The sequence below is a fragment of the Chrysochloris asiatica genome, unplaced genomic scaffold (assembly GCF_000296735.1).
Source record: "Chrysochloris asiatica unplaced genomic scaffold, ChrAsi1.0 scaffold00533, whole genome shotgun sequence".
Taxonomy (NCBI): domain Eukaryota; kingdom Metazoa; phylum Chordata; class Mammalia; order Afrosoricida; family Chrysochloridae; genus Chrysochloris; species Chrysochloris asiatica.
In genome coordinates this window covers 237,942-256,119 of record NW_006409051.1, presented here as the reverse complement: position 1 = coordinate 256,119, position 18,178 = coordinate 237,942, and the positions used below count along the sequence as shown (strand labels likewise).

General features: G+C 38.3%; 1 protein-coding gene across 2 annotated transcripts in view; it reads left to right on the top strand.

The window, feature by feature from the left end:
- CEP76 (centrosomal protein 76kDa) overlaps positions 1–16,990 on the top strand; it is a 43,433-nt gene extending 26,443 nt beyond the window's left edge. For both annotated transcript variants that reach the window (XM_006877593.1, XM_006877592.1), the window contains 4 exons: positions 1,288–1,454; positions 2,068–2,401; positions 10,005–10,222; positions 16,852–16,990. In XM_006877593.1, the coding sequence (XP_006877655.1) occupies positions 1,288–1,454; positions 2,068–2,401; positions 10,005–10,222; positions 16,852–16,990 (858 nt within the window). The remainder of the gene's footprint in view (positions 1–1,287; positions 1,455–2,067; positions 2,402–10,004; positions 10,223–16,851) is intronic.
- Positions 16,991–18,178: the final 1,188 nt, after the last annotated feature.

Genomic DNA, 18,178 nt, shown 5'->3' with positions numbered 1-18,178 from the left:
TATCAAAGAGAATTTGGAAAATGCATGTGAACCCACAGTAACAACTTTTAATGGCATTTTGGTGTGTTTCCTCCAAAAATTTTCTTACGTATGTATTTGTTTGAAATTAGATATAAATACTGTAATTTGTTTTAATTTCTATTTTAGTATTTTGATATTTATTTGTGTTTCCTGATGTGTGATCAGCTGCCCTGGTGACGCTGTAGCATGTGTGATTTGGTAAATTTGTCTGTTTGTCTATTAGCTGTTCATCTGAAATCTTAACTTTTTTCTTTCTAAAGTGTATGTGTTCTTTATAAACTTTTGGATCTGGATTTCCCTTATTAAAGTGTACATGTTATGGTTATCTGATTGGTGAGGACTAACTTTTTAATAATCCTAAAATTAGTTTATTCTTTCTTTTTCTCATGTAACTAATGATTAAAGGGGGAAACCTTGCTGTTGTGGATCGAATTGTTTTGTAAAAGTGTGTGCCGATGTGGATAGGCCTTGATTCTCAGTATTATGTATATATATTTTGTAATCTGATATAATTTTCCTATATGTTGTAGATTCTAGCCTCTATGGTATTAATGAGGTAGGATTAGTGGCAGTTTTGTTAATGAGGTAGGATGCAATCTCTAGAATTAGGTTGTATTTTGAGTCAATCTCTTTTAAGATATAAAAGAGATTACACAAGTAAAAACAGAGGAAGAGGGACCTCAGTGCCACTAAGAAAGAACAACCAGGAATAGAGCCCATCCTTTGAATGCCAGATTCCTGTGCTAAGAACCTACTCATCCCAGGGGACAGTGATGCCACGATACGTGTAGTTCTCCAAGGAATGCCAGGTCCACAGATGCTGGGAGGAGACCTTACTCCTAAACTGTGAGCTGATGGAGAGAAAGCTTTCCACATAGAATTGGTGCCCTGAATTTGGACCTCTAGTTTTCTAAATTATGAGAGAATACATTTCTATTTGTTAAAGCCATCCATTTGTGATATTTCTATTATAACAACACTGGTTGTTGTTGTTATGTGCCGTGAAGTCAGTTCTGACTCATAGTGACCCTGTACAGGATTTCCAAGGATATAAATCTTTATGGGAGCAAGAAAGCCTCATCGTTCTCCTGCGGAACAGCTGGTAGTTTCGAACTGCTGACCCTGAGGTTAGCAGCCCGGTTTGTTACCACTACGCTAGGTATCTAAAATACTAATATCTAAAATTTTTATTGTAACTTGATATTTAAATACTTTAATGAATATATGAGAAGTAAGTCCTTCATTTAGCTTCATGTCATTTTCTAGGGTGACTGTGAAGACCACGCTAACCTTCTGTGCAGCCTTCTTCTTGGATATGGATTAGAAGCTTTTGTCTGTGTTGGTACAAAGGCCAAAGGAGTACCTCATGCTTGGGTTCTGACTTGTGGAACTGATGGTACCATCACTTTTTGGGAGAGTTTAACAGGACACAGGTTAGCTAAATTTAAAGGAAGATGTCAGTGATTTAAATTATGGATACTTTGATCATATTGATGGTTCTCAAAGGTATAGATTTATTTTAGTTACCAGAACCTTTTAAAATGACTGCTAAATATTATTTCATTAAAACAGCTATGTAAATAAGTTCTAAGAAAATAATCTCTATAAACATGATATTGGTAAAAAATAAAATCTATTTATTTCTCGTTTTGATTATTGCCTTTTTTTTTTTGTTTTTTGATGATAAGTACTGTTTCCTTAGCTTCTCTGACATTACCATCTTTCTATTTTCTTTGTCTTGTCTTTAAATGTTTTGCTTCCTAATGGCACTAGGTTATCCTCATTATGCAAATCTATGACTAAGTTATTTTCATTGTAATCTGAGATTAGCTATTTTGATCAGTTTTATCCATAAGAAGGTATACCATATAATATATAGAGAGTAATTAAATTGTGGAGCTACAAGAAAGAGAAACAAGTGTAAGCTTTTATTACTAGGAAAGAGTTATAGTCTTAAATGTTAGAATAATTTTATTTCTCAGTAAGATACTGGCTTCTTAAATTTTAAGTTCTCATTATATAAAAGTATGATTTAATTTATTTTAGGTACATCCACAAATGTATCAATCCTGATGAATCTCCACTTGCTGAACAGCCCAAGCCCTTGTACCCATATCGAACCATTGGTTGTGTTTTCAATCATCAGATGTTCCTAGGAAATTGTCAGCCCTCTGACTTAGTGGAAATGTGTATGTTTGATTTGAATGATGAATCCAAATGGAAACCAATGAGTGAAGAAGCAATTAAATCTGTGTGTGCCCCAGGAGCTACAACATCACTTCCTCCCTTTCCGCCTCTATGTGCGTCTATGGTAGATGCCTCAATAACAAGTAATGAAATGGAAATGCAGCTAAGGCTACTGGTGTCAGAACACAGGAAGGTAATTTACACTAATATCATTGTAGTTTTGTCCATTTCCCCCATTTATTTATGCATTTAGTCCTTGATTTCTCCCTTTGTTGTGTACTGTAGTGCCATATATTATTCTACCCTGAACAAAAAAAAATATGAGAGAGCTTTAAAAAGGTCATAGAAAATTTCCATTATCTTTCCATTCTAGTTTTCCACAAACTTTTCGAAGCCCCTGGGACAAAGCATAAAGTTTTCAGTAAGCATATAGTTATGTTGTTGTTGTTAATTACCACCGAATTGGTTCTGACTCATAGTGACCTTGTATAGGGTTTCCAAGGAGCAGCTGGTAGTTTTGAACTACCATCCTTGTGGTTCACAGTCCAGTGGTGATCCTACAGTGCCACACCAGGAGTTTAAGCATATAGTTTTCAAATTTATAAGTTAGGTTTTGAGGCTTTAGATTTTTCAAATTCTAAATTTGGTGGGTTTTTTTCCATATTCATTTTGGTTACTTTCTGCTTCCTCATTTTGTTTTTCTGTTATACTCAGTTGGGTAGAAGCAAAAAGATACTGTTACTCTAACTTTAATTTTCATTGCCCTATATTATTAATGAAGGAGCTCTGGTAGCGTAGTGGTTACGACTCGGGCTGTGAACCGCAAGGTCAGCAGTTCGAAACTACCAGCTGCTCCGCGGGAGAAAGATGAGGCTTTCTACTCCCGTAAAGATTTACACCCTCGGAACCCCTGTACGGGTTGCTATGAGTCGGTTCCGACTCCACGGCACATAACAACAACAACAACAACAATATTATTAATGAGATTGAGACTCTTACTTATTGTTTTGTTGTTGTTGTTGTTGTTGTTGTTAAGTGCTGTCAACTCAGTTCTGACTCATGTTGTTGTTAGGTGCCATAGAGTTGGTACCGACTTATACCAACCTTTATATACAGCAGAAAGAAACACTGCCTGGCCCTGGGCCAGCCTCACTATTCTTGCCACGCTTGAGCCCATTGATGCTGCCGCTTTGCCAGTCCATCTCGCTGGGGGTCTTCCTCTTTTTCTCTGACCCTCCACCTTACCAACCAGTGACCCTGTATCCAGTTTTCAAGGAGCAGCTGGTGGGTTTGAGCTTGTGGTTAGTAGTCTTGTACTTATCTACAGCACTACACCAGGATTTATAAACCATTTAAATTTCTTTTTTTGTCAAACTGCCTTAAAGAAGACACAAAAAGCACTAATTATAAAGGAAAAGACTAGTATATTTTGCTTCATTAAAATTAATACCTATTCATCAACAGAAACCACTAAGAGTGATAAGACACTAGATATAAATGTGCTTACTTATTGGCAAGACACATAACAAAAGCATAGAATCAAAATCCCTACAAAAGATGTATCTCTAATTTCATCTTCGGAGTTCCCTAGTAGTCTCCCCACCATGGGTTAAGTGTATATTCCCTGTTTCTTGAGATCAAAGGCAAAATGAGGTATCAAATATGTTCTCTGTTTAATCTTTGTTTTTTTCTCTAATGTATATTTTACTCACAAACTCATCAGAGCATTTTAAAGTATGTTTTGAGAAATACTTAATCTGAATTTGTAGTGTGTTTCAATAATAGGATCAGTCAGGTTACCTAGTCCATTCAAATGGAAACCCCTCGTTACTTTCTCTTTTCTTTCATCACTTTGTTAGCATTCTTCTCTTGGTGGATACATGCCATGAAGTCAGTTCTGACTCATAGCAACTCTGATACCAGAAAGCACAGCTTTCTCCCATGTAACGGTGAAATTTTCAAACTGCTAACCTTGAGAGTAGCAGCCTGAATTATAATCACTACACTGCCAGAGATCCTTAATCTTCTTTAGGGCCTGTTTAAAAATGAAACTGATAATTGATACTTTATTGCATCATTAAAATTGCTGTGATTAGAAAATACAATGCTGTTATAGATGCTAGTGTTGGACATTAAGTGAATGGATACAGTAAACCAGCAAGTGAGACTCAAATACTGTCACAGGAACTGTATAGGTGATTATTGACTTTTAGGAGTGCTCATGACCAGTTGAAATAATTTCTTCTTATAGCTGTAATCATTTCTTCTTCTGTTATATGGAAACTAGAACAGTGTTAATCTTTACAGGAGCAGAAAGCCTCATCTTTCTTCCATGGAACAGCTGACCTTGAGGTTACCAGCCCAATTCGTAACCACTACGCTAGCAGAGTTCCTATATATGATAGGTTCTGTGAAATAGGATGTTATGTGATTTGGATGTTTTGTGCATACTTTATTATATATAGGCTGTCCCCATAAAGCCTGTAAAATCACTGTATAGCCTATTATATTGAAATCTTATGGGAGTCCACCATATAAAGCCCAAGAGTTATAGCTACTGGATACAGGAAGCTGGCCTTGCTGAGTATGTGGCTGGGCTGGTTGGGGCTATGTTCAACTGTAGTGCAGGGCAAGGAAAAAAATGAGGGAACAGAGAGGTAGCTTCACACACAGGGTATGTGGGTGCTGGGAACGTGTTTGATCATCATGGCCCTGGTCACCACTACTCTGTTGTACCACTGCTTAATGATCATGTACTGCACTGCCCAGCACTGGGAACCTAGGAGTGCCCCAGCAGGAGCATAGAAGCCATGGCAGGTGCTGCCCTGTACTGAGTAAAAGGTTGCATGACTCTGAATGGACAAACGAATTCAGGGGAGGGGAAGGATGAGCAGAAAAGGAAGAAGCACTGAAGGTATTGGGATGTGTTCTAGAGCCCTGCTGTTTACTAGGGAAATAATAAAGCAAAGGGGAGCTGCTATCCTTTCTAAAATAAAACAAAAACCAACTTATGGGATCACAGATGTATATATGCAGGAGGACATATTCTGTAATAGGAAATATATGCAATAGGATATATACACAATAGACATTGCCCAAGTGCATGTTATGAGGGGACTTCAGAGACTTGGTGGAAAAATTAGAATTAAAAGCTAATAGCATTTTCCATGAATTGTTTGAACACCATATATATGTGGTGGTATTTTGTTGAGTGTTATCGAGTTGGTTCCAAGTCATCAATCCTGTAAGGTTTCTGAGGAGCCATTGGTGAGTTTAAACTGCCAACCAGATGGTTAGCAGTCCAGTGCTTATCCTACAGCACCACACCTTGAATCCGTATATATGTATATTTTACTTAATGTGTTTAAATATCAATAGTTATTTGGTTTTATAAATGAAATTATAATTGTCCTCAGTGTTTCTATAAGAAACATTTTTAAGCTCTCCAAGGGCCTGTAGCATGTCTTTGTGTACTTATTATATAGTGTTAAAGTCTATACCTATTATAGAGTTGTTGTTAAGTGACATTGAGTTGGTTCTGGCCCATAGCAACCCTGCATAGGATTTTTGAGGAGCGGCTGGTTAACCTGAACTGCCAACCTTGTATTTCAAACCGACTTTGCAGTCCATCTCATTAACGCACAGTGCCACACCAGGACTCCTTTTACAGAGTAAAAGGAGTAAATATTTTTCAGTAAATTTAAGTTTAATTATGGCAGTGATTATTTGATAACATCCCCCCCCACCCATTGTAGGTGAGTTTATGGTTGTTGTTGTTGTTAAGTGCCATCGAGTTGGTTCTGATTCATAACGGCCCTGTATAGGGTTTCCGAGGAGCAGCTGGTGAATTTGAACCACCTAAGGAGCTCTGGTAGCGTAGTGGTTACGAATCGGGCTGTGAACCTTAAGGTCAGCAGTTCGAAACTACCAGCCGCTCCGCGGGAGAAAGATGAGGCTTTCTACTCCCGTAAAGATTTACACCCTTGGAAACCCTGTACAGGGTCGCTATGGGTCGGACCCGACTTGATGGCACTTAACAACAACAACAACAACCTTAGCATAGTGGTTACGAATTGGGTTGCTAACCTCAAAGTCAGTAGTTCGAAACTACCAGCTGTTCCACAGGAGAAGATGAGGCGTTCTGCTCCCATAAAGATTTACAGCCTTGGAAACCCTCTACAGGGTCACTATGATTTAGAACCAACTACACGGCACACCACCATCACTACCTTGTGGTTCAAACCGACCTTATAGTCTAGTATTTATCCTATGACACCACACCAGGAATCAAATTAAGCAAATTCAATTTTAAACAATTCTAAGGAATGTTCCTTAGGAATGAGATGGCAAGAATGCTTCTCTCACACTTTGGACATATCACAAAGGACCAGTCCCTGGAGAAGACCGCATTCTTGGTTTAGGGGATGGTCAGCAAAAAAGAAGACCAGAACAGACTTCATCTCTCATACTTTAGACCTGTTATCTTGAGGAAGCAGTTCCTGGAGAAGAACATCATGCTTGGTGAAATGGAGTGTCAGCAAATAAGAGAAAGACTCCTAACAAGATGGACTGACATGGTGACAGCAGCATTGGGCTCAAATGTAGCAACAGTTGTGAGGATGGCACAGGACTGGGTAGTGTTTTGTTTTTTTTCTTTTAACTTTTTATTGTGAATTTAGTAAAGGTTAACAGACAAGATCAGCAGTTTTACATTCAACAAATTATAACACTTTGTTTCATCTCAGTGATTACAGTCCCCTCCCCGCAACAACAGTTATTCTATTCCTGGTGGCTTCCCTTTTGCATCTTACATTTCACATATGAACAAAGCAAAAATACTTACACAAAACAAAAAAATATATATTCATTTAAATGTCCAAAGGAAACATTCTGCAAACCAGCCTCCTGTCCCAAGGCACACAGCCTTACTCAGTCCATGAGCCTAGAGCCCACAGTTGCTCTATCTCTCCGTGCCTTCACTTCTGCTACCATCTCTGCTGTTGCAACTTTTCTAGGTAGGATCTCACACTCCACTCATGTTCTTTCTTCCTGATGGTCCTGGAATCATCTGTTCCTGAAATGAAAGATTGATGACGCCCTGCTTTTAGTTACACATATTCTACCATTACAGTTGTGACAGTCACAATTAATCCTGCTAACAGATATCACAACTGAATCATAAAATCCAGTCAGCATTATCCCCATCATCTTATACCAGATCCATCTGGAGAAGAGGAAACCTGTTCAGTGGGGAATCTACCTTACCCTCCTCAGTCTGAAACTAAATATGCTCATAAAAGCTTGTAAGCCAGCCACTTTGTGCCTTTATAGCTGGTAACTTTATGTTATTGTTAGATGTCGTCTAGTTGGTACAGACTCATAGGGACCCTTTGCAGAATAGAAAGAAACACTGCCCAATCCTGGGCCAACCTTACAATTGTTGCTACACCTGAGCCCATCACTGCTGCCACTGTGCCAATCCATTTTGGTGACTTTATAGCCTCCACAATTTTGATAGTAAATATCTAGATTGCCTGTCCTTATCAACCCTGAGGAAACAAGCTTGTTCTTTCATATGGAGAATCCTTCCATTCTGGTTAGAATTTTGAGCACTTGAGTCTGTAAACAAAGATCTGTTCATCAAATTTTAGCAATTTACACTTCCTCAAAGTAGCAGACATCTTTATTTTCATCTGGTTGAATTCTGGTCAGCTAGCTAACCAAGTTAGGACAAATGGGTACTAACTACAAGTTTGGGAGTTCACACCGCCTCTCTGCGCTTCAGGTCAGCTGACTACTTAACTCTTAGCTCTAATCCACAGTGGCTAGGTCAGTGCCCTTGGGCTCAGGAGTTCACACATCTCCCTAAACTTCAGATCAACCAGGCTGTCCTCTCTCTCATCTCGAGGCCAGTGGGTGTCAATGGAACATGATCAAACTCAGCTCATGTCTTCATTGCTGCCATGTCCCCCATTTCTACTCACAAGTAGACCCAGGTAGTCACCAGCATCACCGGTAAGCATACTAGACAGGACTGGGTGGTATTTTGTTCTGTTGTGCATAAAGTCACTAGGAGTTGGAATCATCTTGATGGCACCTAACAACAGCAACATGTCTTCCAAGTTAGAAATATGCCATAAGGTCTTTTCTGTTGTTTTTGTTAAGTCCCTTCAAATCAGTTCCGACTTGGTGATCATGTGTAGAGTTTCTGAGGAACGGCTGGTGAGTTTGAACCGCCAACCTTGTGGTTCAAACAGACCTTGAGGTTGATTACTTATCCTGTGGTGCCATGCCAGGACTCTAAGATCTTTTCTAGTAGATATTAAAGAGTGGGATTATGTATGTTTGTGACTGTGTGTGCATATATTCATATATGTATAATGTATGTAGGGGACAGTTGTAGATACTTCCTAAATATAACTGAGTGCTTCCTGGGTTTAAAGGATTAGATCATAGTTTCATGGACCTTCTTGGTCAATTGGCATAATACAGTTCATGAAGTTTACATCTGCATTCTAGTTTGGTGAGTAGTGTCTCAAGTCTTAAAAGCTTGTAAGCAACCATCTAAGATACAATTATTGATCTGTACTCATCCAGAGGGAGCAAGGTGGCTCTGTACAATAAGCACTGGACTGAAAACCACACGGTCCACAATTTGAGTCTATAGGCCACTCTGTGGGAGAAAGATGAAGCTTTCTGCTGTCACAAAAATTTAAAGCCATGGAAACCCTATACAGGGTTGCTATAAGTCCGAACCTATTCTGTAGCACTTAACAAGATCAACACTCATCCAGAGCAAAAGAGAAAGAAAGAAATCAAAGACTCAAAGAAGAAACTAATCTATAGGACTAATAGTTTACATGAACCTCTGCCTCACTGAGTCATCTTCCCTGAGAATAGAACTAGATGGTGCCTGGCTATTACTACTGATTGTTCTTATCAGGACTACAATAGATGGATCCTGATAGAATGGGGGGGAAATTTGGAACAGAACCTCATACCTTAGAAAAACAACCAGACTTAATGGGACCAGTTGAGACTGAATGACTCTCCAAAAATTTCCCTGAGATATCTTTAAACCTTAAACTGAAACAACCCTTTTGGCTAAATAACTGATTAACTCACAGAATAAATAATATTACCTGTGAATACTGTGCTTCTTTAAAAAGTCATCTACATGAGACCAAACAGCAGTCAGCTATTACTTTAAAACAAAGATGAGCCTGTTAGGAGACAGTGAAACTAAATTAGTGCACATGGAACAACCAGAACAGAAATATTGAGAATGTTCACGCATGGTGAAGAATGTAACCAATCACTGAACCATATAGGTAGATATTGTTGAATAGAACCTAATCTACTGTGTAAAACCATCACTAAAATATAATATAATATTTTTAAAGTATGGAATTTGGGATTTTTATGATTATATTGATACTTTTTGACAAGTTCTGTAAGTAAAACCTGAATGCTATGGTTCCTTTTTTTAAAGAATTTTTTTATTCATTCCTATAATGTTAAAGTGCTCTCAAGTTGGTTCCCACTCATAGCAACCCTAGGAGCAGCTGGTGAGTTTGAACAACCAACCTTGTAGTTCAAAATGACCTTGTGATCCAGCTTATCCTACAGCGCCACACCAAGACTCCGTTTTATAATAATAGGAATTTAATAAAATGTCATTCAAAAAATCTTTCATTGACATACATTAAAATATCCAACACTTCTATTACAATTGGTGTCTTAATGTGTATCACTTTTTTCTCTCTCTCTTTCTCTCTCTTTCTTGATTGCTATAGGATCTTGGCCTCACTACAGTTTGGGAAGACCAGCTTTCCTATCTTTTATCACCAGCTTTGGCTTCCTATGAATTTGAGCGTACAACAAGTATATCTGCAGGCAATGAAGAATTTCAAGATGCCATAAGAAGGGCTGTACCTGATGGGCACACATTTAAAGGGTTCCCGATACATTTTGTGTATAGAAATGCAAGGCGTGCATTTGCTACATGTCTTCGGTAAAGTGTAACTTGTGGAATCTTAACCTAGAACTCTTAGAGTTAGTCCAGTGGTTTTTCAGGAATGACATCAGCGTCAGCTGGGGAAGTTTATAAAGTAATCCTTTATTTATCTTTCCTGCCCTAGAGATTGTGGTGCATTAGGTCTGAAATGCAGTTCTGGTATATATGATTGGTACAAAATTAGGAACTTTTATTTAAAAAGTATATCAAACTGTGAAGGGATTTTCTCAGCATATCCTTCATTTTGGTAGGTATATACACTCCTAGACAGACCTTACTAAAGTCTGTACTCTCCTGAAGGAGTCCTGGTGTGGCACTATGGGTTAATGTGCTAGACTGCAAGGTCGGGTTGAACCGTAAGGTCAATGGTTCAAACTCACCAGCCACTACTCAGAAACTCTATACAGGGTTGCTATGAGTTGAAACCGACTCAATAGCACACACAACAACAAAGTACACTGCTGAAGGCAGTATTTCCATCTGTCTAACCTTTTGCCAAAGAATTTTGTTCTTGTTTCAGTCAAACTTTTTATTTAGTATTCTGTAATTGTTAAACACTCACTTAAATTGCCTTAATTGGGGGAGGGGAAAGCAGGAGGCTCTTGCAGATTACCAAGAAAATTTCAGAAAAGCAATATATGGCCAGCATTAACCTTTCATTTTGGATTTACTGGGTGAATAGCATTTTCCGTACCTAAGCATCTCATCTCAGGTTTTGCACACTGAGAATACTGAAATTTCAGTTTGAAGATACCTTGAAATCTTAAGAGTAATAAAACTAACCACCCTTCTGATATCTAGTTTGCTTATACAGGCAGAATAATTCATCTCTACATTTTAGATGTTTGTGGAAGATCTTAACTAGTATTGCTTGCCTCATTTCCTAGAAAGAGTCCAATAGAAAATGGCCTTCAGGGACACTTAGAAGAATTACAGCACTAGTACACAAATCAAGTCTTACACATTTAACATTTGCTTGTTGATAGCAATGTCATAAAATCAAATAAAATTAAATAGGTTTTACTTTTTCCTCAGAAGAATATAAAAAAAAAGTTTTTAAATAACACAATTTTCCTTTTAATAGCCCTTTTGAGTAGTTATGACAGAATAAGCTCCAATTTTTATTTGTTTCTTTAAAAGGGATTTTGGTTCAAAGTTTTGTTTGCTTTTAGTATCTGATTCTGCCTCTCCCTGTATCAGATTAGCTTCCTTTACAGCCACCACCTATTGGTATTCCAAGGCCTGAACTGCTGTAAGAATCACATGGAGGAGGTATCCTCTTTCCATAGAAGTGTTCCCACCCTCTTTATCTTCTGCCATCCTGATCACAGCCACTTGAGTAAAGATCACTTCAGCTGCTTTAGGAACTGTCTCAACTTCTGCCATATCTATTATGTGCGCTGCTGTAATCATAGGTACTGCTTCCACCATAAGGTGGTGGGGCCTTCATGTAGGTAGAACATTACATGAGTTAACTGCAGGGTCATAGCTCTTACAGGAATCTCTGTAGGAGCTGCAGCTTGGATGATCTGAATAGTCATGTGAACTAGAATGACCATGATTACAATATGTATAATATCTTGTCTTAATGGAGGTGCATTGTACCAGGAGAACTTGGGTAATGCCTGCTTGAACAACTGTCTTAAGTAGAATATCCATCAATTCTTGGTGACAGATAAATAACTCTACAAGAAGGCAGGGTTTTCCTTCATGGTGGGCCCCCATAATTATCTCTTCCACACAATATAGGGGCTCTGCCTTCTATTCCATGGCTACTGAAAACTGGTCCTGAAGGGGCTAATCTTTTAGGAGGAAGTCCTCTTATAATTGGAATGGTTCTCTGGAAGCACTCTTGTTAAAATTCATGGAATAGCCACCACCATCATCCATGTGCCTTCCACATGCCACATCCTGGTTCTTCCACTGCCTCCTCTAAGACTTCTTGGTGAGACTCTGGTTCTTGGGGGTGGAGGAAGTGCATGTCTGCTACTTACAAATGTTGATTTAGTGGCTTGTTCTATCTTGATAGCTTTTCCATCCATATTGCTGGCTGCATCTTTGAAATCTGGGTTTTCAAAGGTGGCAGAAGCAAATCCTCTGGATTTCTTGGTTTCACAATGTTCCTTCAAGAACTCTTAGATAGTTCATCCATATTTGCCAAATACTGACTGTCTTCAAGTCTTTTCTCATTTGTTTCTATATTGAGCCCTCCAATATAGAGCTTTCCAGGATGAAGGGCTTCAACCATTTTCCCCCGGTGGTAAATGTTCAAAAAGTAATGACTGTTTCGGGCTCCTGCTTGGCTCACCAAAAGGCTCTTTGTTGCAACTCAGTACATGGACCAGCTGCCGAGTTGGAGAAAGGATGGGGGAAGCCGCTAACATTACCAAGCAAGGAGTTGAAGAATTCTTCACTCTTCGATTTACAGTTCTTTAAAATGCAGTTTGGTCATCTGTGAGGGACCCAAACGGTTTTCCTTTCAAATGTTCTTTTACTCTTAGGAACAAAAAGAAATCTGAAGTGGTTAACGTCAGGCATGTGGGGTGCATGGGGAAAGGTTTCCCAACACAAAATAGCCCTTGCTACTCTTAAAGAATGAGTATTCCAGAACACTTCATTGTACTTCTAAGAAATCTGTACCTAGACCAAGAAGCAGTTGTTCGAACAGAACATGGAAACACTGAATGTTTTAAAATTGGGAAAGGTGTGAGACAGGGTTGTATTCTTTCACCATACTTATTCAACCTGTATGCTGAGCAAATAATACGAGAAGCTGGGTTCTGTGAAGAAAAACGTGGCATCAGGATTGGAGGAAGACTCATTAACAACCTGCAATATGCAGATGATACAACCTTGATCGCTGAAAGTGAAGAGGACTTGAAACATTTACTTATGAAGATCAAAGAGCACAGCCTTCGATATGGATTACATCTCAATGTCAAGAAAACAAAAATCCTCACCACTGGACCAATAAACAACATTCTTATCAATGGTGAAAAGATTGAAGTTGTCAAGGACTTCATTCTTTTTGGATCAACTATCAACACTTGCGGAAGTAGCAGTCAAGAGATCAGATGACGTATTGCACTGGGCAAATCTGCTGCACAGGAACTTGTTAAAGTGTTGAAGAGCAGAGATGTCAGCTTGAGGACTAGGGTGTGCCTGACCCAGGCCATTGTGTTTTCAATAGCCTCATATGGATGCGAAAGCTGGACAGTGAATTAAGGAGGATCATAGAAGAATTGATGCCTTTGAGTTGTGGTGTTGGAGGAGAATACTGAAAGTGCCATGGACTGCCAAAAGAACCAATAGATCTGTTTTGGAAGAAGTGCAGCCAGAGTGCTCCTTGGAGGCCAGGATGGCTAAGCTTCGTCTCTCCTACTTTGGACATATTGTCCAGAGGAAACAATCGTTGGAGAAGGATGTCATGCTGGGTAAGGTGGGGGTCAGAGAAAAAGAGGAAGATCCCCAACGAGATGGATCAGCCAGGTGGCATCATTGATGGACTCAAGTGTGGCAGCGGTGGTGAGGTTGGCCCAGGATCGGACATTGTTTCGTTCTGCTGTGCATGGGGTTGCTATGAGTCGGTTCCGACTCGATGGCACCTGACAACAACAACAACTCTTAAAGAATAAGCAGGTGCGTTGTCATGGGAAAAAATTCCTCAATGCTACTTTCTTAGCCTTTTGTCATCAATGCAGTTTTCCATTTTCTTAAAACTTCTTCATATTACACCCCTGTGATTGTCCTGTTTGTCTCGAGAAATGCTATCAAGATTATCCCATTGGAATCCCAAAACATAATCACCTCTCAGTCTTGAATTTAATTGACTCAATAGATCTCCCTGGAAAGCCTCTTTTTTTATTTCAATTGTTTATTGTGAATTGGGTGAAGGTTTACAGACAAGATCATCAGCTTTACATTCAACAAATTATATACTTTGTTTCGTCTCAATGCAACAAGTTATCCTACTTCCTCCCTGTGGATCTAATTTACATCTTATATTTCATAAATGGTCAAAGCAAAACATTTTGATGTACACATACAAAATAAAAAATATATATTCAGTTAAATGCCCAAAGGGCACATTCTGCAAGCCTGCCTCCTACCTGTAGGCACATAGCCTTTCTCAGTCCATGAGCCTAGAGTCTCCAAAAGTCTCCCCATGCTACTGCCTCTGCCACCATCTCTGCTCAGACAAGTATATATTTTTTAATTTAATTTAATTAATTTTTTAATTTAAGGTTTTTATTGTGGATTGAGTGAAAGTTTATAGGGCATATCATCAGTTTTACATTCAACAAATCATATACTTGTTTCATTACATTGATTATAATCCCCTCTATGTACCATCTGTTAACAGTATTTCTCTCTAACCACTTTAGCTTTTTTAAGAAACAGAAAAATCCAGTCAGGCATATATAATAATTTACATCTCCAAAGGGTACATTCTGAAAGTCTGCTCCTGGCCACCAGCTCTTAGTCCTTCTCTTTATTAGTCCATTAATCTAGAGTCCTCAGCCACTCCCCCTCTCCATGCCCCCATCTCTGCCTCCATCTCTGGCACTGCTGCTTCTCTGGATAAGGTCCCACATTCTGGCATTCTGCTTATGTGTTCCTCTCTTGATGGTCCTAGGGTCCTCTGTTTCTGGACTGTAAGATTAACCACTCCCTTTTTTTTTGTTATAAAACTTCTACCTTTACAATTGTGACAGTTGTGATTAGTCATGATAACAATTATTCACTATTGAATCTTAGGAATCTTATCCCCATCTCTTTTCACCAGACCCATCTAGACAATATGACAGCTATTTAGTGGGGACTCTTTCTGGAAAGCCACTTTTGATTGGACCTTGTTCTCTGTTGTAAATCCAAGACTCATCCCCAGAATGATTTGTTACGTAAAATTGTCATTAGTTTCAATCTTGTTTTAAAACAAAATAATGAAAAGATAGCTCTTAGAGCTAGTTAATCTTTGTGTAATGCTTTCGGTATCCATTGAGCGGAAAATTTGCTCTCACGTCTGAGGTAATTCTATGATCTTCCACCAGTTTCTGGACTGTAGTCACAGTTGCTTCTTCTGTTGAAGTTGATGGTCTTCCTTCTCTTGGCTAATCTTTGAGGTCTTTTAGAGCGTCCTTAAAACACTTTGATGCATCAAAAATTGTTTTTTTTGGTTTTCTTTTGTGGAGTGGCATTTCTTTATACTTGTTCCAAAGCTTCAGTGCCTTGATTTGGGAAGATGTCCACTTAAATTTTGTTAAAATTTTGATGATTATCCCTGACCTCAAAAAAAAATTTTTTTTTCGTGGCGTGAAAAGTTCTGTTTTTTTTTTTAAGGAACCCTAATGAGACTGTTGTTATTATGTGCTGTCAAGTTGCTTCCAGTTCATAGCAACCATGTGTCAATAAACTTTAGTATTCCTTATTTTAAAATGTTTTAGGCTGAGATGTGAGCCACAAATATACCTCTGTCATCACTTCTTTGTCAGAGGTGAATCTTCATTGTTAAAGGGCTGCTTCCAGGGGACCAAACAGTGAAAGTTCAATGGAGCAAGATCAACAGTATGGGCAGAGTTGTGAGGATGGTCATTGTCATGGAAGATCACAACACCCTTGGATAGCATTCCTTTATGTTTAATCCAAAATTTAGGCTTCAACTCTTCAGTTAACATCTCACTGTAACTAGCACTGTTGATTGTTGAACATTTTTCCTGATAGTGTTTCCAATACTGGGGCCGTGAGGATCCCAGAAAACAGTAAACATCTATTTTCCAGTTGAGTGTTGACTTTTTAATTTTTTCTTAGTTGATAATTGAGGATGTTTCCATTCTGTACTCTGCCATTTACTCAGGCTCGTGGTGATGAATCCATGTCTGGTCATCAGTAACGATATTTTTTTAAAAAAACATGTACCTTTCTTGGAGTTGTTCCAAAATTTGTTTGCAGATGGCCAAACACTTCTGTGTATACTCTTCTGTGAGTTGTTTAAATACCCATCATGCACAAACTTTTCAAAACCCAAGTGTGTTGTGGATTATTTCACAGGCAGAACCATGGCTAATTTGCAAATGATTTAGTCCACTGCCACTCATCTAATCAACAGAATCATTTCATGTGCACACTCAATGTTGTCATCAGGCATGGACATGGATGTGCATTATAATAGAACCGAGTGCAGATAATGTTTGGCTCAGCCTTGTGATTCTGTTTTTCCATGAACTTTGGAAGCTCCCTCACATATTGACAGATTTTCCAGTGATTATGACATAGCTTCAACTGAGAAACCCTGAACTTGTATGGTATTTTTAACATTTATAGACTGTGAAGAGCTAGCCTATAATTTGAACAGCGTGGCCAAAACTACAGAGTTTTGGTAGCAGAGACCGAATTTTAAAAATCTGTTTTAAATACTGATTCAGTGTTACTTCAGAAGAGAAGTCTAGTGATGTACTTCTGAAAGCTCAGGCTTGAAATCCTATGGAGCACAGTTCTCTGATGCCCATGAGGTGTCCATTACTTGAAATTGATAAGAATGGGTTTGGGGATTTTTTGTTGTTATACTTGGGAATAATAAAGTAAGGGTTATTCATTTCTAAATTAAATAAATTTTCTTCCTCATATAGGTCTCCTTTCTGTGAGGAAATAATCTGTTGCCGTGGAGACCAGGTGCGACTGGCAGTTCGTGTCCGAGTATTTACATACCCTGAATCTGCATGTGCTGTATGGATCATGTTTGCTTGTAAATATCGCTCGGTCTTATAGGACTAACATTTCTATTATACCTGTGTTTTATTGAAATTTTATACATTGTACATTACTGTGTATTTAGAGGTTCTTTATTTTAAAATTACAATCTGGCTTGGATATCATTTTTCAGTTTGGTATATGCTGATAATGTGTGTAAAAATTGCATGTGTAATCAAAAATTAAAGATGAAAAACTTGTATAAATCAAAGTAGGATTTAGTATAAATTAAGGAGCTCTGATAGCGTAGTGGTTACGAATCGGACTGCGAACTTTAAGGTCAGTGGTTCGAAACTATCAGCCGTTCCACGGGAGAAAGATGAGGCTTTCTACTCCCGTAAAGATTTACACCCTCGGAAACCCTGTACAAGGTCGCTATGGGTCGGAACCGACTCGACGGCACTTAACAACAACAACAACAAGTGCAAACTCTATTTTAGTAAATATTACTTTGTTTACAGCTATTAGTTTAAATACAAATATAAAATTTATTCATTTTTCTTTATATTGATAAGTAATCAGATATTTCTCTAAAGATTTGAGACATTGTAAAGCCAGTATGGATGTTAATTTTCACAGATTAATGGGATTATTTATACATATTTAGAAAAATGAACCACACAACAAATATATTTATTACAAAGGTAAAACATACACTTTTATGGGTTTCACACTTCTACTTTACTTTTGGCTCTAGACATATTTGTGACTTTTCAGGGATTTATGGGAGAACTTTGAACAAGAGTAATAAAAAAAACTCATAAAAGCATGAATATTAACAATAAAACTGTATGAAAGTACATGGGTTTCTAAGTAAAAAAAAAAAAAATGTATTATACCACACTGTTAAGCTTTTCAGTAATTTATATTGGTTGTCTGGTAGCATAGCGGTTACGAATGATGCTGCTCACCTCAAGGTGTAGGCAGTTTGAAACTACCAGTCTTTCTGCAGGAGAAGAGTGAGGCTTTCTGCTCCCATAAAGATTTACAGCCTCGGAAACCCTATGCAGGGTTACTGTGAGTCGGAACTGACTCCACGGCACTTAACAACAACAAATATTGGTTGTCTGTCACTGATTTTTTGTGGTCAGAGGATTTATTACTTTCATGGAATCTTCTGAAACCCACCTTTTTCTTTATTTTTCCCCTTTGTAATGATAAAGAATACAGAGTATATGTGACAAAGTCAGAAAACCGTTGTGTGAG